Source organism: Neopsephotus bourkii, unplaced genomic scaffold (assembly GCF_033783945.1).
Source record: "Neopsephotus bourkii isolate Nb327-2 ecotype Australia unplaced genomic scaffold, CSIRO-AGI_Nbou_v1 NB_196, whole genome shotgun sequence".
In the NCBI taxonomy this organism is placed as follows: domain Eukaryota; kingdom Metazoa; phylum Chordata; class Aves; order Psittaciformes; family Psittacidae; genus Neopsephotus; species Neopsephotus bourkii.
In genome coordinates, this window is record NW_026900709.1 from 13,066,889 (window position 1) to 13,091,316 (window position 24,428).

General features: G+C 37.3%; 1 protein-coding gene across 4 annotated transcripts in view; it reads right to left on the bottom strand.

The window, feature by feature from the left end:
- The window catches only part of MYO3B (myosin IIIB), a 205,685-nt gene that overhangs the window by 33,567 nt on the left and 147,690 nt on the right, over positions 1–24,428 (bottom strand). For all 4 annotated transcript variants that reach the window (XM_061342730.1, XM_061342724.1, XM_061342747.1 and 1 more), the window contains 3 exons: positions 16,326–16,446; positions 7,086–7,149; positions 6,064–6,202 (listed from right to left, as the gene is read on the bottom strand). In XM_061342730.1, coding sequence (XP_061198714.1) covers positions 6,064–6,202; positions 7,086–7,149; positions 16,326–16,446 — 324 coding nt within the window. The remainder of the gene's footprint in view (positions 1–6,063; positions 6,203–7,085; positions 7,150–16,325; positions 16,447–24,428) is intronic.

Below are 24,428 nucleotides of genomic sequence, written 5' to 3' on the forward strand. Positions count from 1 at the left end.
CTTGTTTTATGCAGAACAAATACTGAGCTGTCTCTGGAGAACTTTACTGCAGTTTATCTGTGCAGTTTACTTGCATCTTATTTTATCTCTCACCTCTGATACTAATCAGTCATGGCTGCAGGTCAAATCTTTTTGCATTGGAAGCAATCACAATAACCAATCCAGAAGTAAACCAGCCTATAATGAAATTCACTGCCTAGGGCTAAACATACAGCTAACATGTGTTTAACAAATGAAAGCTTGTATTTATCACTTGTCACTGTTTGTGTCTTTGTCTGTTGGAGGGGAAAAACAATTAAGAAGCTGAGCAGTAAAGAAAAACTTAAGAACAGCCCAATTCCTTTTCCGATTTGTTGGTCTGTTACTTTGGTAAAAGTGTGCAAATCATGCCATCAGGGAGCAACAAATGGTTTAACAAAAAGTGTCTCTGGGTGAACCAGTTCAGAATACAAACATCATCTGTACAAGTCTCAGCTGGAAACTTTACACAGGGCTGAGAGAAGTTCAGCTGATTTCACTTATGTTTGCAGTCAGATTTTCTGAATCCACATTGGAACTATATGGCGCAGAACTGAAATACTGAAACAGAGTTACTGTACTTTTCACCCTAACAGCTAGTGAAGCTAACAGGCTCTTGCCCAAATCCAGCACAAATCCAGAAAGTGGGAACTCAGGCTTTCAACAGGATGGGAGGTGATGGTCCCTCCTGTGGCCTCCTCCAGGGTCCCACCACGTACAATTAAATGTACAGTAATAGGTTTACTTGCACCAGCAAAATCCATCTGCATACATATGCAGCTTCACATACAAACAGTAATGACTGCTTTGAGACATAGCTTTATTTTCAACTTATTTTCACAAGAGACATCCCAAAAAATATCTGCTTCCTATGACTTCTGCTTATACATATGTAAGGTAAAAACAATGATTTGGAAACATGATTTCGGTTTACTAACCCTAAAGGCCAGCATTTAGATCAGGTGTGAAGAGGTTAGCAATCCAGTGATACTCCTCTAAAGAAAAAAGAAAATAAAAGATACTTTTTCTCCTGGTCATGTGCAGTCAGATTTTGGCTCAAAAGCCACAAAACAATACTGTAAGGAGGATCCTTTCAATGGAAATTTGTTATACAACATGCCACATCAGCAACTCCTTTGCCTGAGGCTTCAACTGCAACATGGCTAATTGCAATTCCTCTACTATAGTGTGGTACATAGTAGGAGAATATTGTGGAGATCTCATAGGCCTTGCCATAGCTACAGCATGCTTGGTACAATCAGATCATACTATGTAATGCTACCTTTCCAGTGTTTCCTGTAACATTCAGACTATCTCAGTATCATGCTATTTTATTGGCATTTTATTTGCAAAAGAATGACCAATTCAAACCTCACCCACTCAAAAGAATACCAGAACAAAATCCTCTACCCCCACAGCCATAGCCTCCAGATATGTAGGGAATTTTTCGTGTCAACTTTTTGTAACCAAGAGACCCAGTTCTGCTCACTGTTACAATTCTACTGACTACAGTCAAGTTTTTAATGATTTATATTCCTTCAATGTAAAATTAGTCTCAGTGGGGGGCTTAAAAATGATGAAACGAAACTCCTGATTAAACAACCGAAAATAATTTTAAATAGATTACAAATTCTTTCACTTATCCTGAATGATAGGATTCTGAAATTAATGGCATCCATGTGTCAGTATCACTCCATCTGCCAATGACAACTAGTTGAAAGCCCATGCGGCATTTCACACTACATTACGTAGCAGCAGATTTGTTTTTCATTTAGAAAGGAAGGTTTGCTATGATGGAATCAAATAGGAAGCTAAGTTACACAGAGAGAAACAGCTGAATGCCTTGGATTGATTTTATTCTCACACGCAGGAAAAGAAGTGGCATCTTCGGTCACAAGGCATCCGGATCTTGATACCACATTTTGTGTGGGATACTGCCTGTTCTTTACTGTATCTATTACAGTCACACTGGGATACTGACTTCTGTGAATTGAAGGATAAAAAGCTCTCCCATTTCCAAATTAATAATGATAAAAACTTTGCCATAGCTGTTATCTTTTTTTAAAACAATGTACAAATACAAATTAAATGAAATCAGAGTTCAATTATGCTATGATATTCAACTACTACGGAATAAGAGAGTTCCCTATATTTAAGCACCTTTCACTTGCAAGTGCAAGATACTGAACCAAGACTATACAGCTGAGACTGAGGCAACTTCGAGTATTTCCAAAAGCAAAGTCTGATCAAAGAAAGCTCAACTCTGAAGCAAAGACCAATCACCTAAGTATATTCTCTGTGGTTTGGGTGTTTTGACATGACTATGATCCGATAGAATTAAAGTTGGATCACTTCATCAAAACTGGAGTTAAGCCATAACAGTTAATGAAGTAATCATTATTTGAAATTTCCTGTTTATGATGATGAACCTGTAAATATCATTCATGTGATGACAACCACATGGAACTTTTTGGGAGTAATGTCTCCCATGCCCATAATGCCCCTTACTAAAAATTGTTCACAGTAGCATCAGAGGTGGGCAGCAGCCTTCCTCCCCATCCATCAAAAACTTAACACACTTCAGTATCTACTTGCCCTTCATTAGTGTGAAAAACAGGGATCACCTTCACATGTTCCTCCAAACCCAACACAGCTACACCTACAAATCACATTTTTTTGATTGCTTTACCAGAAAGGAAGAGAAAAATGAGCAACATAAAAAGGACATATTGCAAGGAAACCACTCCCAGTCACTGACAAGTGGGAGTCCAGCTTGGAACACACCAGGCCCTAATTTCCACTAGTTTTTGAGAACATAAAAAATTAAGAAATTGAAGGTTATAATGGAAATGGCCTACATGGAACATCATCAGATGGCATATATTGTTCTCCCACATGAGAATACCCCTGGCTAGAGACATACTGTGCATTTTCTTACTTGTTCAAAGTGTCTCTGTTAACATGAAGAATTACGTCATCCTCTGATCAATGCAGTGATACTATTAGCTTTCTTTTTACAAACATGTTTCTTTTGCATCTCAGGAAATCTGTCATACTTTTGAGGCAAAGTTACAAGTTACAGTGGTAATTGACCAATAAAGCACTCACTTCTCATTAATAATTTCAAATACTCTGACTATCTCATCTAAGGGAATACCACTACTTGACCTCTGAATATTGTATTATTTTTATTCTTTTAGTACTACTTTATTGTGACTAAAACAGTTAACTTCTGGCTTAACTGTTACTATTTGCTTGTCCTCTCTGCCCAGGCAGTGTGTCACAGAAAAGACACTGGAGAGATCCTTGACTTTGCTACTAGTCCTGCCCCACCACTCAACCTGTGCTGCATGCAGTTTGGCGATACTGCTCAGTCTTTCTATGACCCAGTGTAAAGGCTTTTGAAGTGAAAAAGAGGGTTTTGTTTCTGCATTAATTACAGAGTACAGATTTGCAGGATCTTCGTGGAAATTTCAGTCTATTTTTCCTTTGCCAATCTGCTGACAACAGGCAGCCTGTGCTATTAGCTGGATAACAAGATGTGAGTGAATAGTCTGCTTGAGTAACACAAAAATATGTAAACTCAACCATTTTTTTTCCTTTTGTGTTCTGTCCCTCCTTGACTGCACTAGAGCCTCACCTACTAAGGCCTTGAGACAAGTATGCAGCCTGTCCTTCCTCCTGTGTTTAAGCCTGGATAAGACTCCCTCCTTCAGCAAACATCACTGCTTCATAAGTGGGTCACAGACCAGTGCAAAAACCTGACACATTTCCTTCCCCATTGGCCTGTGTTCCAGGTCCACAGCACTACCACCAGGCTGCAGACTAGTCTGCCTGTAATGTAACTTAAAGAGAATTCAAAATCAATGCGTAACATTGCAGAATAAAGTCTCACTGTGAAAAATAACTGTCTTCACATTGTCTGGACCACCTAGTGGACAGCTTTTTTGTGTGTGACTAACAGCTTATGTAGCATAGCCCTACATTTTAAAACACATGTATTTTATACATGTGTTCTTATTCCAAAAGGTATTTGCTGTTTCATTTAGTTTTCACAATAGGTTTAACAGTAATCTCTTCTTAAAAAAGTATACTTCACACAATAAGACTGAATACAGATTGCGAAAGCATCTGAATTTCTGAATGCGAGCTATGCTTTTGAAAGCACCCAAGGAAGCTACTATTCTTCAAGCAGGTTTATTTCCTTAATAGTTAATCACTGAAGTGTGATTTATATGATCATCTATCTGAGTATCTTCATGCTTACCTAGGAAATTCCTTACTTTTCTGTATTTGCATGCTTATTCATTTACCCATACATGTTTCTTAAATAGTTCAAATCAGTGTTGCATTTATTTCTTCTTCAAAGTCTATTCTTATATAACTTCACATTTTTAAAGTCTTTAAATTACTGGGTAATGGCTCTGAATCACATTCTTCCTAAGGGTGTAATTCTGCCAGTTTTACTCTAATTGCTTTACCTTAGACACAATGTCTTTGATTTCAAGGAGACTAGTTGCAGGGTAACATACAATATCCACTGAGAGAAAGGATGACAGATTCGGGCCCAGACTGCTTTCCTCAAGAGGATTTGCTGCAATGAAGATATTTCTATTTGACAGGTTTATTGTTTAACATGTAATAATTTAAGATAGTAATGCACACATCCCCTGCAGTCCTACACTATGGATTCAAAACCCATATGGACAGAAATGCATGAAGAGAGAATAATGGATTTCTTAACCTGCTCTGTTTACATACTCTGCTTTTTTTAGCACTGAAGCACTTTATGGCTGTGTAGAAGACTAAAAACATTGAATTTGCATTATTTTCTGTTAAAAGAAGGATCTTCCTATAAATACGTATCTTCTTGCCTTTACATTTTAAGTTGTTTAATTGAACTCTGTAAAGTTTAAACACAGAAACTGCTGTATTAGGGCTCAAGTATCACATAAATACTTGTATACTTACAAGATGAAAGTTGTCCCATTAAATATATAAATGGAAATGTTACTGTATGGCACAAAAATATAGGTAACTAATTTTCAGTAATAAGTTGGAAAGTAATGTGTTATCATTTATATGTTGGCTCTAGTTACAGATATCATATTATCAACCTACCTCATCTTAAACTATGGAAGGTATTTTTTCATAGAATCATAGAATAGTTAGGGTTGGAAAGGACCTTAAGATCATCTAGTTCCAAGCCCCCTGCCATGGGCAGGGACACCTCACACTAAACAGTATCACCCAAGGCTTCCTCCAACCTGGCCTTGAACACTGCCAGGGATGGAGCATTCAAAATCTCCCTGGGCAACCTATTCCAGTGCCTCACCACCCTCACAGTAAAGAATTTCTTCCTTATATCCAATCTGGATCTTTTTTGATCCAGTATTAAAGTCTGTATTCACAGATTTGCTAGGACACAGGGACAACAATAAGAGAGAAAAGTGTTTTGATAGGTAATGATTTTCTGTAATATTAAAACCTGAACAAGTTAAAACCCAGCAAATGTCATAATGTTTTACTTCAAGTTTTTAAACTGTTACTGACCATGGCAAAAATGATGTATCAGCAAATAAACTAAAAATCCACATTCCCTAGACTGTAGAATTATTGCAGACTTTCCTGTGTTGCTGACTGAATCTTTGTGTGTGTGAACAAACAAGTTGTCTTTCATTCTGCCAAATGTGAGAGATTTCATTACTCCTTTCCACTTTTGAGGCTGGAAGACAAGGGAAAGCTGAAGCTCTTGAAAGTCTATTTGATTTCATTAAAAGGGAATTTTGAGATTATTAACCACATTTTTAGCATAAACTGTATTTAAAAAATCTTCATACTTCTGCCTATGTAATTCAGGTACTTAAGGGCTTTTTTGTATTTCCAGGTTGAAAATGTGTAGAAGAAAGTTAGTTGCTTTCTGTTTTCTGCCTTCCAAGAGACTGTTAAAAGACCTCATCAATATATAAAGCAAGTTACACACTGACAATATGTAGGTTATAAATAGCAAGCAAAAGATCTCTGTTACTTTACTGTATTTCTTACCTCCTTTCTTATGGGATCCCAAGGGACTTGACAACTGATGCTCTGCAACTGACCAGGACCGGCTAATTGATTGTGAAACACTCATTTTGAACGGCTGTCTTTGAATAAATGGAGAAGCAGAAATCTCATCCAAATCATTCTGGAATAAAGAATGCTGGTTTAAGCACAAAAGAAATGTATTGATTCCACTCAATCATGGTTAGATATAGTTGTGACCTCAGAGAGAGCAACTTCTTATATTTTACGACTCTGTGGAATGTCTAATGCTGGATTTAAGTCACACAAGATTCCTGTGGGTTTCAGTAACACCGACTTAGCACCCACATCACAAACATTTGTTTACTTTTTCCATTTAACTTATTTATCCCCTTTCCTCATGCAGTTAAATCATAGCATGCACTGTATGCTGATTTCCTCTCATAGTTAATTTGTATCTTTAGAAAAAAGCTATAGGAAGGTATTAATCTGCTTAACATTTCTAAGTACATCATCCAAGGGATTTTGTTTTTTTAATCTTACATATGCTCAGCAGAGTTACTGGCAAAAACTGTACATTTTCTCCATTTCATCCTTTCAACATCAAATGGTAAGCAGCAAAAATTGGATCAGACTTCAAAGACTATGCTGTGCTCCAAGTCACAGAGCGACTCCTCCATTTCACATATTGAATTCGAGCAGGATATCAAAGTGCTACCAAAGAACCTCAGGTCCTTACTAAAAAAGAGTCTCTAACATCTGTAGAAAGTGAAGTGCACAGACAAATCACCTCAGGGAGCAGCTAGCATTTATTCTCAGCAGCAAATTTCCAGCCTTTTGATTCTCTTATTCACTGTACCTCCCTGTCTTTCTACAGAACTAAAGTTCTTAGCAAGCAGGCTTTTGTCTCAAAGACTTCAAAACATCACTAACGGTTTCATGTTCAGATGGCTACGCCAAGCAGCCATGAACACATTGCAGAACTGTGGACTCAGGAATTTGAAGTTATAATGTGATGTTATTTTAGAATATAAACTTAGAGCTACCTTTTTTGTTTGTTTGTCAGGAAAATCAGGCACCACAGGAGAAGACTGGTTACTGGTTTGCTGCCTAAAGCAAAGAAAAAGAAAATATGTAGTTTAAATACCGTAATTTCTTCATTCTTAAAAAAGGTTTACTGACATAACACTTTTTTTTTGTTGATTTTCCCTTTCTCCCCTCCCCCTATTTCTAAATATGCACATACAATCAGTTCAGAGAAAACACAGACCAGACCCATTTCCTCTTGTAAGGAAGTGCATGTTATTAAACACAGTAACAGGCTATGAGCAACGAATCTGTCATTAAAAATTTGTGGATATGTGCATATGTGTAAAATGAGTTTATAAGAATTCTATGAAATCGAAGTAATGTATTAAAATTAATTTGACAAGAGTTTACATGAAAATTTTTTAATATTTTTTTTCCCCCCAGGGCTGTGAAAAGCTGTTTTCACAGAATTCAAACTTAGGCACTCAAAATCTGACAGATGAGGAAGAAGTGAAACACACAGCTTTGTGTTCTCCTAAAGCCATTTGGCTTAAGCACAGAGCAAGGAGTAAAAGTTCTTAGATTCTTTGTCTATCTATTATTATTTCACCATCACATTATGTCACCAGAAAAATATTAAAGGCCAATTCTTGCTCTCATTAATGCTAATTAAAGTATCATAAAACCCCTCTGTAGGCCCTGATCCTTGTTGGCAGGCCTTTGAAGTCAATGGATCTCTTCAACAGTAAAAGTCCACCCAGACAGAAAAAAAATCCTTAAAAAAATCCTTAACTACGCAAAAGCAAGGAAATATACTACCAATTTCATTTGATGGATAAAAACCTGAGGTCCACAGATTTTATTTGATAAACTCATGGTCCTAAAACTTGGATTAAAACCAGGATTTTCAGATTATCCAAACATGCCTCAGCCATTATATCATTACTCTCCAACCCTCCCTGAAAATACAATTAATGGCAGTGGTATTTCTACTCATAAATGAAATAATCTGATATCTAAGTTTCAGTCATAGATTTCTGTTTAAACATACGTATCTTGGCTTTTTTCATAGACAGGAAAAAGCTTTATAAGGTACTAAGTAGCTCTTTCAGTTTTACAGTTGCTACAACTGCATACATTTCAGCCCTTTCAGTTGCGGGGGGGCGGAGAAACGACAAAAAGAACAAAAATTTGTTTACTGATTAAAAATGACAATGTATGTTACCTCAAATTTCATCTTTTGTCAATACTTAAGTTTCAGTCAGCAGCACTAGTTATAAACTACTCTTGTAACAACAGAACAACATGTTGGACTTAAGAAAATGTCTGGCCACAAATGCATTTTACCTTTCAAAACTCACCTTTAAAATATTTCAGCTTAAAATAACACTACTGAAAGTCTTTAAAGATTTTAGACTATTGTGTATTAAATTTGACAGCTGTATATCACCACGCCATATGTATTAGATAACACATTTATCCTGTGTCATCCACAGAGGCTACTGAAATATTTCAAGCCTTATCTGCAATAGGATTTAGGCTCTCAGGTAAATTAAGTGTATCTGAATGGGATACCTCAGCTCAAGAGCACTCACTTGAATTGTTTTAAACTAGTCACAACATGATGGTAGCATGGTGGTCAATAAGCTACCTCAGGGTGGGGGAACAAAAGGAAACACTGTGTAAACATTCAACTTTTCTGTAATGTTGCAATTTTGTGGAGGAAGTTTGGATTTGTTTGCCAGGTTAGGGAATTTTAAATTCCCCTTTATTCTTTGACACTAAGAAAGAGAAGGAAAACATTAAGCCTAAACTGTAATTTGCATTTAAACTAGTGTTCTCCTTAGAGGAATGGAACGATCCATTTAAAAAATCCATTCTCATTTTGTAGCGGCACAGTTCTTGTACAGGAAAGTATAAAATATATCTGTGACTGTATTTAACACTGCATTTGTGCATGTACCATATTTTCCGTAATGTTCTTTATTACTATTTATCTTGTATACATATTATTTAGATAACCATTTATTTAGTAGGATTAGATAACTTGCCATTTTCCCCCAAAATTACTCAGGCACTTGCTGAAATGATTCATCCCCCCACCTCTCAACACTGCAGAAAGTAAACCCAGTATGAGCTAAAAATCATGACTGATCCCCAAATATCACTGTGGTGAATATAAAAACCAAAATCTGCTGTTGTACCAGTATGTTGCAAATGGCCTACAAAGCCAAAACGGACTGAATTGTCATTTAATTTAAATATTCAGGTTTTGGGGTTGCTTGGATTTGAATCTAAATCTGCAGCCTGAACTAATTTTTATCTCCTATTAAAACAAATTACATCTAGAATTTAGTGTGGTTTTGCAAGCACTTTAACTTTGCCAGGGCTAGAACACTGCCTAGATGTTTCAAAAGCATGGAGGCAAAGTTCATCCATTTGCCTTTTAAACAATCCTAAATTGGGTTATATTTGGCACAAGATACCCCATCCTTCTGCAGAATGTACTCTTGCTGATATAACTATGTACTTTATGGTTACTAGCTTTTACTCACAAGCTTTTAGTTGCAATTTTCTCCCCAGTTCTACTGAAAAGGGGGAGTGACAGAGTGGCTTGGTGGGCACCTCGCCGCCAGCCAAGCTCAACCCACCACAATGTCAGAATGGCAGGGAACACTTCCGAAAACACACTGAAAACACATCAACTGTAGATGCTGAGCCCCTTGAAATCAGCCTCTGGGCTATTCTGAACATTTGGCTAGTATGCAATACGAAAAATGCAATAGCAGTAGTTAGTTCACATGAGCCAATCAGTGATGCTAGCTGACGCTCTCAAATGCAGCATCTGAGGCTGATTTTGAGGTGCAGGGTATTTTTAGCTATCTTTGAAGAAACTGCTTGTCCTATGGTTTCAAAATATGCTTATTTTCAACATTTGCATGGAAGCAGCGTTTGGGTCAGAGAGATGAGATTCTGTCATCATGCTTACTGGGAAAGGTGCAAGAGACCCAGGTTCATGTGCCTAGCTTCAGTCAGGCAATACAGCAATTTGCTCCTGAATGCTCAGCTACTGAGCTATAACACGTCTCAGTCTGCCCATATGGACTGTCTATAAATCACTCAGTTAGCAAGTAACATTGACAAAAAGAGAAACACTGGTTCCTAAGGTTTGTCTACACACCTGTATAGTGTATAGCCACACTATCCTTAACACTGAAAGCAGTCACACCATAGCAGCATAAAACTAGCAGTGCAGACTAATTTATGCTGGAGAAAACCATCTAGTTCTGGAGTTATCCTGGACATTATGAGTGCAAGTCATGGAATTCAGACTTTCATCGTTTAAGTGCCTTTAAAAATCTTAGAAACACTCCTAGATATTCCACTAGAAAGAATACAGCTCATTTTACAAAAATAAAATCACACACAATCCCTGTGGACAGAAACTGAAATTATCTAAGGAGGAAATTATGGAGCAAAGTGAGAAAGGTGTAAGCAGTAAATCACCAGGACCTGATGCCATTCATCTGGAGATTCTGACAAAAACCAAACAACTAAAATGTGGAAATGCAAGCCCTTTCAAGCAGCTATCCATGAAGAACTGAAGCACACTAACATAATGATTTTCTTTTTGTTTCAATCAAAATAATCCAGTGAAAGTTTTGTTATTGACTGACAGAGTGAACCTCACTTTAGTGAGAGGCAAGCTGCAGATTGAGTCAAAGCAGAGCAGATAATAGAAGAGTTTTTAGATGAAAAGTTTAATTCACACAGTTTCTGAGTGGGTCTGTGCTCGTGTGAACTGAAATCGTGTTTAATCTCTACTCTCAGTGATATACAGCATATTGCGTTTATGTGCTAACTCGCCAGTGTCCATGTAGGTGAATCCACATTGCATGCTGCTTCAATGGGCCTCCGGCATTGCAAAACTTTTATACATGATCATTGTTCTTTTTTTCAGGCACAGAGTGCCTGTGCTGTGTGAATACAGCTGACCCAAGGAGTACTCCTCTGGGACAGTTTTGATGCTTACTCCCTACTCTTAGTGCAGCAATGGCTGCTGGCACTAAGATGTTATAAAAGTGGCTGACTTCCAATGCCAAACCCACTGGCTGGGAGATGTTACATTTTGAGAAGTGACTCTGTATTTCTAAATCATAAAAAGAACCTTAGCAAATCACCTAAGCCATCTCCATTTTCAGATAAAAATCAGCTACTCCTACTAGTATGGGCTTTTTTGGGGGGTTGTCATAGATTTGTGTAAACTGATTTTTAAAACCAACAGTGATGAAGATGTCAAAACTTCGGAGTAAGCAAGCAGCTGCATGGTACTCAGCTGCTGGATGGCGTTAAACCGTGACACCAAGGTAACCTGCACAGGGCTTAACTCAGTTTACCATCAGTGAGCTTTTCTTGATATCTAACCTAATTCTCCTGTGCTGCAATGCAGCCCAGCTATTTCTTGCCTGATTATCAATGGAGAACAGTTTGTTTCTTCCCTCTTCACATCAGCCTATCACAATTGGAGAAACGATATCACAGGTACCTCAATTTTCCATCTCCTTTAGAGATCTCCCATTATCTTGGTTTATAGAAATATGTGATTTTTTTTTTTTTTTTTGCTTATTTTCTTGCTTATTTTATATTACACTAACTGAGGTCTTGATGGTTATGTGAAAATGTTATGATGCACTATATGAGGTAGTATGTATCCTCACTGCTACTACCCAATGTAAAATTTGGAGGTGGGTGTCATTACTGACTGATATTCATTTCATTTTCATTCTATGTACCTCTGTTTCTAATTCTAATCCTGCCCTCTTAAACCTTTGTAACCATTGTTCACTTAGTACTGATACAAATTTAGTTATCGGATTTTAAGTCATGTAGTACTGATACAAATTTAGTGATCAGATTTCAGTCAAGCCATTAATGAGTAGAAACAGGCTCATTTCTGGAACTTGGCTTTCAGATGCATATTTCTTGTAGAACACAGCAATACTGATATTTATTCCTTGTCGATAACTTTCCAAACACGTGAGTTGGCATACCTGTGTAGTTTTGTTCAGGCTTTATTATCCAGTCTTGGTTATCTACGTCTCATGTGAATGTCAAGAACTTTACTAAAACAAATGGTTTCAGAGAACCTACGCTGACCAAAGTGTGAACATGACACCAAGTAGCTAAAAAGTGAAAGATATTAGAAGAAAAATCACAATGAATTCAACCCAGAAGTGTAAACTGCTGTTCATGTTCTAACATGCATCCTTAAGACACAGAGCTCCATAAGGACACAAAGGAGCAAGGGATACTCACTGATATCCAGTTATAGTTACAGACATATCTAATGTGTAACAAAGTCACTATGTAGAAAGCATTCTTTCTGCTGTACTACATACTTTAAGGCCACTGATCATGTACATGTAGCTAACTTGTATTGTGATGTTCAGCATTAGTGAGCTACAGTTCAGTAAGCTAGAGGAAAAAAAGAACAATACAGAAGCATTTTCCTAGGTAAGTATCCGATCAGTATTACTTAACCCAATTTTCACTTGGGAGGGAAATGGATAAGAAGATGGTGGAATATGTAGGTTACAGATGCTTTGATGAGATTCTAAAGGGATTTAAAGATACTTGAGGATGAGAGCTCTGTCTGAACAAGAACATGAACAACGTAGCATGGATTAAGGTCCTTAGTCACTAAACTGTAGGTTATCCTGCTAAGAACAAGAACATTTATGAACAATATATTCACTAGAGATATGTCAGTCTAAGAAGTTAAAAATCACAGGATGTTTTAGAAAATTACTTCTCCTTTCTCTACAGATTATTCTTAATTAGCTCAAGAGATCTCTAATAATAACTTGAAATTATAGCTATGACATTGAAAAATGCAGCAACTTTGATTTCATGCAATGACCAACTGTAAAATGGAGGCAGACATGAGGTGAGGTAGGTGTCCACTCATGGGAGAGGAGATCCTGTCATACTCCTCCCTTCTCTGATGTCTATTTGGTTCTCTGCAGAAGGGCAAATATGTTCTTCAGCAAGCTTGTGAAAAGGTATGTGAAAGGTTTTCAGTTTCCTCATTTGAATTTAGTCTTGACTGCATTTAGCTCTTTAAATAACTCTGCCCTTTAAAATTTTTCCATAAGCTACCTTGGGAAACGGTTTGATTGTGATTCAGTTACTTCATCCCATGCAGGCCTGCAGGCTCCTCTCAGTGGTTGATGATATCAAGAAAAGGATTGGCAAGTGTCGCATACACAGACTGCATTTCAGAGGGTAGAATTCAGACTTAGTGTCAGTCTCCCAGGTGGACAATTAATCCCATGATCCTTTTCTGGTAGAAGGAATCACGGGCAACTTCACAGCTCAGTGGAACTGAATGGAAAAACATATCTTCAGTGACACAAAGCCACTTCCCTGCTAACATTTACATTCTTTTCCTGTACCTATTTCTATTCCTATTTGCTAATTCTTAATGAGTCTTTAATTACTTGTATTTGTATTTTTGTATTTGAACACAGTTAATACTAGTTTTCAAGTTAAGCATGTAAATGCAGGAAACATTTAACACACAATGTTAAATGAACTGATGTGCATTTAATTAGCATTCTACGTCATGTATTAGTTGGTGTTTGCTTACATCCTGCATTCACTGGCTGAAGAGTGTGCACTAGTCGTAGAGATTCAATTTCCTTGAAGGAATTCAATTTTTTTTTAAAAGCACCCATTTCTTCTGAACACTTTGAAATTCATTACTTAGTAAAACTGAGTCCTATATATATTACAATACCGTAGCTTCTTTTTTTGACAGATCTTTGAAAAAGCAGCAGGTTGCCATACATTTCAATGTATGGTTATATTCCTGTGCATACCAAAGAACAGAACTGTAAATGATTTTGCCCTCTGATCCTGCATACCCTTCAGCTTAATTTTATTTTTCCAAAACTGCCAGTTAGGGGGTGGAGAGGGAGAAAGAAAAGAAATTAAAGTAAATGAAATGAAACGCAATTAAGATAAAAGAATATTTTATTGTTTTATACCTTAGACCCACAGTACATGAAGCCACAGTGAGGCTGTCTTCTCGACGGACAGATTACCAGCTACTGTGTTAAACATCTGCACTATTATTCAGCAGCCTTCCTATTTCCTACAAGTTTCCTGTATGACTGAACAGATGAATGCTTAATACACAACTGCCCATCAACAGCTACATGTGGAAGTGAGGCTTGATTCATGGAAAGTAAGTTATCAGATTTAGTCTTAAAATTATGAATATCACCTGTGAAATGTCGGACATTTTCAAGTTTCACTGAAATCACTGGAACCTGAGGTCATTGCTGAGAAATTTATCAGAGTAGGCAAATAAGCTGCAATATTTCTTATTTTTTTGGGGGTGGGGGGGTGTTTAAACTTGAGAACTGCCAGCATTTATGGCAGTTTAGCAACTCCAGGCAAAACAAGGAATTAATTTATTTATCTGTCTGATTGCACATAGAATCGGGACTGGTGCAAGACCTGAATGGCCAATGTATTTTACATGGGCACCTTCAGGCCAGAAATCTAAAGGCATTTAGACATTGATTTCAGTGAGTTTGGTGACTGAATGTCTTTATAGGTCTGTATATTTGTGCTTCATAGAGCCCAAATTCACCTTAACAGTTACTGAAGCATAAAATCTTTGTGAGCCTCAAGGGATGTGCAATTAAGCAAGCTGTACCTAAACCAGAAAAATACATTTGCTTGGAGAGCAACAAGGAATTCCAGAAACAGTCTAATGCAAAAAGAGAATAAAACTATTTTTGTCTAAATACACATAAAACAGATGAATGAAAAAGTTTAAAGAGGCTGTGTGCCTCCAAACAAATCCAGGTGACACTAAAAAGAAGAAGAAGAAAAAAAAGCCTATTTATATTGTGAATAATTATAATTTAGGATGCCAAATAAAACTGATAATAGCTTATTAGCTCTTGCTTTTAACCATCAGTGCAGACTGGAGAGCAAATGACAATGCTATCATCAATAGTTCTAAAGAGATCACAAGATACATACCCCTTAACTACTTAAGAGACAGAGGGAGCTGCATGCATATGAAGGGAATAATAAATTAGGAAACTCATTGCCCCAGTGAGCAGTGAGGTAACCCCAAAATGGCAAACTGCAGTGGGCTTATCCTTTATCTGAAAATAATTACTAAACCTATCTAAGTATTTATTTATTTACTTAGAATTTGGCTTGAACCTTTTTCTTGCTGAAAACAGAGTATTGCAAGGAAAAGATTCTGGATCACTATTAACCTACAAGAATCAGGTGATTACACCTGAATAATATATGTATAATAACAATAATAATATCCTATATTAATAATACCCTATAATAATGCACCAGAACATGTAGCAGACATTATTCAATCTAAATCAATCAAAATTAGCATGGAAGTTAATGTAATTTAATGTTATGAGCATACACAGAGAAATAAATACCTTGGAGAAGCTCAATGGTTATTATAAAAAACCACACCCTTATTAATGTCATAACATTATCTAGTTATAGTCAAAAAAGTAATTGATTTCTTCAGAGAACTCTTCAGAAGTGTAACAGAACCTGCATTTATATGTATATAGGAAGCATATAACAGAAATAAAGACTGGAATAGCACTGAGATGTCCTTCTGTCCATGCCATAGCAAGAGAGATCTCATAACAATTAGTAACTGAAACTTGCTAATCAAAGGGATTAATCCAGCAAATGCAGCCACCTCTCCTTGAACACTGCTGGAGGGACAACAGCTAAAGATGTAACAGATCCCTCTTGCCTCTCATACCCAAGGAAGCATCAGGGGGGACATTTGTCTGAGGTGACTCCATTGGTAAGGAAGGTTAAAATACCCTTCCTCTATAAGGAAGAGGGCACCCCTATTACAATTTACAGTATTACTAGGCTTTCTGTCAGATTTGTCCATTTGCTTTTTATAGTTCTTTTTGCTATCTTATACCACAGTCTGTGGTATTCTGGGGACTCCTGAGAAGTGCACAGAAACAGCACAGCAACCCAGAACAGACAGCACTGCAAGTAAATCTGTTAACTGGGAGAACACTGAGATGAGTGGCTAACCTACAGGTACTCATCCTCAGAAAATGGCAGATTCCCTAATTGCTAGCTGAATCAGGATGACACGCCTGCTCCTTTCAGATCTCACTCTTTGGAAAATTACTTTTGTTAGGCAATAGACAGCAAAGGATTCAACTCACCAGTGCTCTTCACAGCCAAATTCAGAAGTAGAAGAGCTGCGCTCAAGCTGAGGATCTGCCACGCAGCCAGGGCTGTTTCTCAATCTTGTGTAGTTCTTACGAGCTATGTACCCCCTGAAAGCTAAAAAACACAGTTACGAATCAGAGAAAAATTCTGCAGAGCCTAAAACACAGAGCAGCAGTGCAGAGCTGGATGTCCTCAACTTAAACTGAACCAGTGGACACAAAGAACAGACAGCACCTCACAGGGGTGGCTCCAGTGTTTGCAAAGTTAGCAACAGCTGAAAATTATATTGGACCTAGCAAGAAAGACAGGCCTTGAAATGAGCACATGTCAAATTTAAACATGACTCTGACTTAGAATGTATTAAAAATACATAGCAGAAAATCATTCCCCAAACACCTTCTTTAATCACAACTCCCATGATTTGAGTGTATCAGAATTTTACAGAATCAGAAGTTTTACCCGCTTTTAGTGTGGGGGATGAGGATAGAAACAGACACATTCAATTAAAACTCAAAAAATAAAATGGCAAAGAAAATGGCCATGAATAACGTTTTGAAGATACCTATATCCTTTATTCTATGCACTGTCTCTGGATATGGGTGTCTAAGTAACTTAATTACTTCTGTAATTTTATCCAACATAAATTTACCTGAATTCTTGACACCTGTGAGCAGTTAGAGATAAAGCTTCAGCACAAACCACAGACAGCAGTACTACTGCACTTAGGGCAAAAGACTAAAAGGTATAGCAATCTGCACTTAAACCCACAGATTTTAAATTTTATTTCTTGTACGTTTTATTTCAAACATTATTTTAAGTAAAAATACCTTGATAAAAGGCGAGAGAGTGCTGAATAATGAAGATGGTAAGTAGAGTATCAATGCCGTATCTGAAGTGTACAACAAGCAGTTGCTGATTAAGAAGGCTGAGGGTAGTGAGGGAAAGGAGCTGGAGCTGTTTATTAGTCTAGCAGGACTGTAATTTAAACAGTGAGACAGTATGTAAAAGAAAATTGGAGCTAAGATCAGGAAATACGATATTGAAGACAAAAAATCCCTATCCAGAAAAAGCTTTTAAGAACGTGAAACACACGCAAAAGCAGAGTCAGTCTGGGGTCTAATTACACAAAGGAGAACAGCCCTCTTATCAACAGAGTCCAGGGTTAAATATTACAGTGGGATGTAGAATAGGCACAGAAATGTGGTCTAGGGCAACCTCATGTAGGATCTGGGTCAAGACAACATTGTAGTGTAGATTACAATGGGAAATCAGGAGGTAGAATAAATATATGTTATTGAATAAATTGAAAACTCAGAAGTTGATCAGAACATTAACAAGTTTTCCCTGTATTCACACCTCTGATTTTGTCAAAACACTAAGAATATGAATTACTTACACAACAGAGAATAAAGGCCCTGTAGAATTTGCAGTCCCTCAATTATTACCAAATTATGAGATAACTGATTGATTTAACTTTTCTTCCATTTAACTACTTTTATTCATTCATGTTTGGGTTGGTTTTTTTGTGTGTGTGTGTAATGAAAAGATAGTGGAGGAAACAAAATAGAGCTACCCTGATTGCATCTGCTCTTTCCCTTAGGGAAGTGCTGTGACTAATCCCTTCTTTTCTATTTATTTCCGGTATAGCGTTAATGGCCATCTTTTCAGCCACCTACCTCCTCAAAAATATGTGGTGTTGCACTTACTTGTGCAATATAAGAAAATGAAAACTATCTGACTATTTCAAGCTGTGGTTTTCAATGCACCATAACAATCCACACATTTTAGTGCTACAGAAGTTTCCAGGGTAAGAAGCAGCAAAAATTGCCTTTTAATGAGAGGTTACTAAAATAAACAACCATTCACTTTACAGAAGGCATGACAGAAGCTGGGCTTGCTGAGGTGTTGTACTGAATATAAAGCTCAGGTATCATGAGGCTGAGGAACTTTCTGCCCCTAATAATCTGACTGGAGAAATCTGCCTATGTGGTGGAGATGAGGCAAGCATTCACTTGGCCCATGTGATCAGGCTTCCAATTCTTAACTATCCCCTACTGACCAGACAAGGAGCCTACTCCAGCACTGGCAGCAGAGACAGCTGGCCAGCAGCCACCTCTCTGCTGCTGAAACATGCTGAGTACCAGTCAGTCGATGGTCTACTATAAAGAAGCACTGAATGAAATGAACTAATAAAATAAACTTCAGGTTTATCTTCAGCAATTTCTCAACTTTTAAGTAGTTCATTGCATGTGTGTGTGTGTCTTTAAAATCAACCTTGATATCTACTGTGATTTTATTTTTTTAAATTCTGTTTCCCAGAGACTCTTACTAATGTCAGTATAACCATTTTGGTCTTTCCCTCATTCACTACACAAAACCTGCTATATCTGATTTAATAAACACAGTTTTTACCTTGTCTTTTGTTTTCATATATATTTTCAAAACCAACTCCTCTTCAACTTAACCTTTCTGCAAGCTGGTTTCTAACATTCGTCTAGAATACCTTGAATCTGACAGGTAAATGGCTGTATTTTTCCTACTTTCCCTTTGACTCATGGGACAGCTGAAGTAGCAGAGTAAACAAACTTGTCTCTCAAAAGCTTCATTGAGCATTAGTAGGGCTGCATCTTTTCAACATTTATTAACTGGATCTATAACGTTTCAAAAGAAATACATATGCAAAGAATTCTACTGGGGGAGTCTGAGAGGCTGAGAAGCTGCTCCATCACAGCAATTTGCATTACTGACTGGTGGTGGTTTTGACACTAAGCACTTGGCTCAAAGAGTGTGAAATTAGCAGACTCATGTTGCTACTGCTCCATGAACAATCACTGCATCATTGAAGAAGAATGATTACCAGCTGTCACCTCATTTTCACTTTATGCAGTCTATATTCCAAACTTTCCAGCAACAGTATCTTTAACCCTAATCTTTACATAGCCAAAGATGACAGGATCTGCAAAGCAACATAGAAACTGAACTTAAGTTTAGCACTCATATTAGTAACTTGGTGGTAAATGTTTATATGCCACATATACGTTTTTACTTCTTGCACTGATCAGTTCTCACACAAAGTAAGTTTGCTGCCAGCTCCAGCACCTTGCAAACCAAGAATATATTTACCTCAAGGAGTCTGAAATTCGGTGTCTTGCAGTTAAAAACCCTTTATTTTAAGGTCTAAGTACCAAGGCATATACATTACACACAAAGTCGCACAATTCCAGATAGGAAAAGTCCAAGCATTTTCCCTCTGATTCCCGTAGGAAATATATAGTTACAGAGCAAATTGTGAAGCACAATGTGGAAAGATCAAAGCTAAATAATCACAGGTCTATACCAGAAGTATAAAGAAAGGAGATAAAAGTATTTTTTTAAACAGCAGAAGGATTCATTTTCAGTTGTAAAAAAATCATGTTAACCAGGTATTTTCTGGGCAGACAATTTTTAATCTATAGTATCACATAAAATAGCATATAATAGAAACTTGGAAAGGAAAGCTGATGTTTGCATTGCAAGATATCATGATAGTAATCAGAGGTTGATTTGCTATGAACAGCATATCACTTTCTTAATTTGCCCAGTTAAAAGAGCATTCAGCAGCTTAACTAGCAACATCTGAGAGGATCTGGAGCCTATAAATCTGATTCTTCATTGCATGCCAAATTAATTCCAATGAACACTAAAAGGGACAGAGAGTGACATCCTTTGCTGGGTCCCATGAATACCTCCCCTCTTTCATCTCTCACTCTTGATGGATATTGGGTGATTCCTGTTTAACAGCAGAAAAAAAAACTTTCAAGTTCTGTGGCAGAAGCATTATGAAAAAGCAAGTCATGAGTTCTCATGTGCAAGCAGCAACTATTAGTAACAAGCAGTGACTATTAGGAAGACTCACCAAGGCTGCCATCAGGACTGGTGTCACTGATGCCCATCACTACTTGGATACAGGGTTTTAAATTACCATGCATTACAGTTTCTGATTGTGAGACTTGGTCAAAGAAAAAAAAAAAGCAAAGATGACTGTGAAACTCTTTGTCAACATTAGCAGGAATAGATTTTCCAATATGTTGTTGGACAATGTACATTGTTGTCCCTTCCTGATCGTATCAAGGGCATGAAAACTAGTAAGAATGGTCTCCTTTTTACCTCCTCAAAAGCAGGAGAGTAAACCAAAGGAAATGCAGATGTACTTATATTGACAGAGCTTAGCTCAGAGATGGGGACAGAATATAGGACCTCATACTTCAAAACCATAAGACCTTCCCACTTTTCCTAACATGTTCCCTGCACATGAGCAGAAGGCTTTTAATGGTTACTAGAGATAAATACTAACAGTAAAGAATTACTGGATGCCCTCAGCTAGCGCAGAACACAAAGAGATAGAAGAGCAAAGTTACCCAGAGCTGTGCAGCCTGTACAAACCAGCCTGGTTTACCCTGAATGTGAAATCAAGATAATAGAATGATTCAGTTCAGCTGTCATTAAGAGAAACACATCTCTTCAATGGTTCTTACACTGACAATGTAATTAAAAGGGGAAAAAAATTTATGATATAAAAAGGGTAAAACTGGATCTGTGACTTAACAGTTGTTATTTTCAGGAAAAATAAAAATATTTTTAGATATGTTTATAAGGTGCTTAGAAGTTTTTGGAACATTTTACTCATGTAATTCTTAGATCTATATAACAGTATTAGCTCAGTACATGTACACACACATGCACAATGATATAAATAGACAGATAAATATAGGGTTTTCAAGAAAAAAAATCCTTGCCTTCTACTAAAGCCAGTTTTAAACCTTTGCTGTTAAAAATCCCAAAGGTAATGCTTTTATTAAAAGCTGACATTTCTTGTAAATGTAAAATAGTAAATTACAGCTGTTCTCTTGCCCTCTGTTTTTATTATTATTATAATGGACTAAATTTTGCCACAAGCACATGTTAGAGAGTTGTAAATAGTGAGCAAACCTGTATGGGCAGAAGTTACAGAAAGCAAGCAATTCACAAAGGATTTCCTTCATCTGGTTTCCTTCTGAACATCCATCACCTTTTATATATATTAAAAAAACCAACCAAACAAACCCAAATCTTGAGTTCTTGATAAAGAATTTTCCAATACAATGTGACATATGGTGAGTGTGTGAGCACGTGTTGGAGGAGGAGATGGTGGCTCAATGGATTAGTCATTTGCCTTTCACCTCTGGAAGCATAGTTAAACTCAGTCCTGACCAGAGCTGCACAGTATATTCCAGATGGCTAAAGTGGGCCTAATTAAAATGAATTCAGTGATGTCACCTTGGATCTAAGTGAATCGCATGCACCACTCATTTGGCATTTTGGCAACATCAGTTCACAAACGAAATAACCAGATTAAAATCCTCCCATAAGTCTTTTGAGACAACAGTCACACTGCATGGAAATATATGTTATCAGAACTGGAAAACATCCTTTTATAATTGTATTATCTGTTGGTTTAAATTCTTATTAATGCATTATTCTAATACAAAGAAATAACAAATGAGTCTTGCATGCGAGGTAAATCAGTGCAGCAACATTTCAGTCAGATGATTCAGTGGATATACACTGATTTAAACCAGCTGTGTATGTGGCAACATAATCAAGAAAAAAAATCATTTTAACAAAATATTTTCCTTTATGTAGACTAAAATCAAAACAATACAAATCCCAATTATAAAGAAATACTCAGAAGTGCAAAGTATTGTTAACTCAAACACTTCACACAAAATCATTCTTTACAATTCACCTCCAAGTTAAAAATTAGAGTTTTCTGACCTTCACATATTGGGAAAATGTGACTGGAAGAAGCAGGAAAAACCTTGTGTACCCTGTCTACCATTTTTGCCATGAGTCTAATAACATCTGTGTATTCTGAGGACCTGTGATGTAGATACGCTGAAGTAGGGTAGCTTTTTCTTCCCCACCTATTTTAAATTCACAAATATTTTGTTTGCTAGCAAGGGTGTTTTCCCCCATCTGAAAGAATGACTTTTTTTTCATGTAATATAATACACTCAGGAATTGTATCCTCATGTATATTGTGAGGGTTGTTTTTTTCCTAAGTTTGTTTTTCTTCCAACGTTTCTTCAATGGATAGTGAACTGCTGGGCCCACAGAGATCTCCAGACCACCAGCTCATGTATTTGAAAGGCATCTGTTTATTTTTAAAATGCAAATGCAGTCTACCTCAAAGACTGACTTGCAAGAAATGAACAATCTGAACAAGTCAAGAGGTTTCCAATCAGGAGCTGTGTTCCTCCTTTATATCAGGCTATGATCACTTGCTGTCAAAACCACTTAAACAATATCCTGGAATCTGAATGAAGTCCCCCCACAATTAAAATGAGCAGGATAATCCTGCAAGAATTATTCAGGCAAATCATTTTTCACACAGTTTAAAGTAATGATAAGGTCATTTACAAAAGAAATCAGCGCCTTTGAAATGCTGACTTGTAGACAGAGGACTGCCTGGAGGAGGGCCATAGATAACAGTGAAGACTGGCCTCCTAACACTACCCTTGCAGTCTTTGGAACTGATTCTGATGAAGAGAAGGCCCAATAAGGTTAATACCCCTACTTTGATCTCTGTCAAAGCGTACCAGCAAGAATTAATTTACATTTCAGATGAAAAAGGTTGACAGCATGAAAAGGCATCTTGTTTCTGGTATGTGAATGTGCTGTAATAGATCGGGAATTCTGAAAGGAAGTTCTGAGGAAGCTAAAGGGATAAGCCGAGCGGCTGCTTTTATTGGGAAAGAGATGAAAGGAAAACAAATTTCAATATGCGCTGTTCTGTAGAAACATGTAAGCCAAATGCTTCCTAAATTTCAAGGCCTGCTTGGGCAGGGGGCGGGGGGGGGAAGGGGAAGAAGAGGGAAGTACATATATTTTAATTGTATGGTTTTGCTAATGTCTGGATGACAAATGCAAACAATTCATCTCACTGCCTGAAATGGCTCATTAAACAAAAAAAAATAAATACAAAGGTGGTCATACTCAATTTTACTGAAAAGCTGCCCGGAACTACACACTCACATTATAAGATGTGCAGGGAAGAGAGATTTGGAGTTGCTTTTGCCTCAATGTCACTAGGCACTTGAACAATGTAATGTAATGTAAACAACAGAAAGACTGTCAAGGTATCTTAAAATCTGGAAAACGGTGGCTACCATTAGCAAGCATGAGCTTTGATTTGAGGCACAAAATAATTAGCATGTAGAGAAGAGAAAATGTGCACAAGAAGAATTTTCAAATAAGAAGTCCTAGACACAGGTTTCCAAAGGCAGACAGAAATGTACTGAGGATTATTACTATACCCCTTTGAATGCAGCACCAAAGATAGGGGCAGACAGCCTAATTAATATGAAGGTGCACTGTGTCACTCTTAACCATATATTCCTAATGTTATTCACCCAGACTGACACCGAAACTGTCAAGTGCCAGTTTACAAAGGAAGACAACGTGTGCATTGGTAGGAAGAGTGCTAATAGCATTCCTTCAGCATTAGGTTCAGAGAGCTCAACAGAAGTGTCCAAATTCAAGGTTATGTGTACGCTACCACTGCTTCTGCTCTGCCATGTTCAACGCAGCATCTAAGATGGCAGTAAGGAACACAGAGCTCAATCTCTCCCATGTGTGCAAACAGCAGAATAGATCAGTCACTTTCTCTGTAAGAGCTAGTAATGAGCATGCATCCCCTACTCACCCAGAAACTCCAAGGCAGAATGTTCCCCACGTTCTCCAGGTGATACTGCTACACACCAGCTTTCTACTGAAACTGTGGTAACTCTCCTCTTAAGGAACTAGTAATAGTGGGATAGTGACGGGTCAACTGTTTCACTTTCCTTTTAATGGCAAAGTGTTGTTGTAAGTCAAGAAACGAGTGCTCCGGTATGGCCAAGTCTAAATGTAGCAAATGCTCCAGAACAGTTGCAGGGGGTACTTTAAAATCTACTCTTTCTGCTATCATGAAAACACCAGAAAATGACAACACAAAAGGAGAGGAAGAAGGGGAGAAAGCACTTATGCAGTCCTTCAATGCTTGTTGCAATGGGAGAAAAGAATTCTCCTTGACAGTT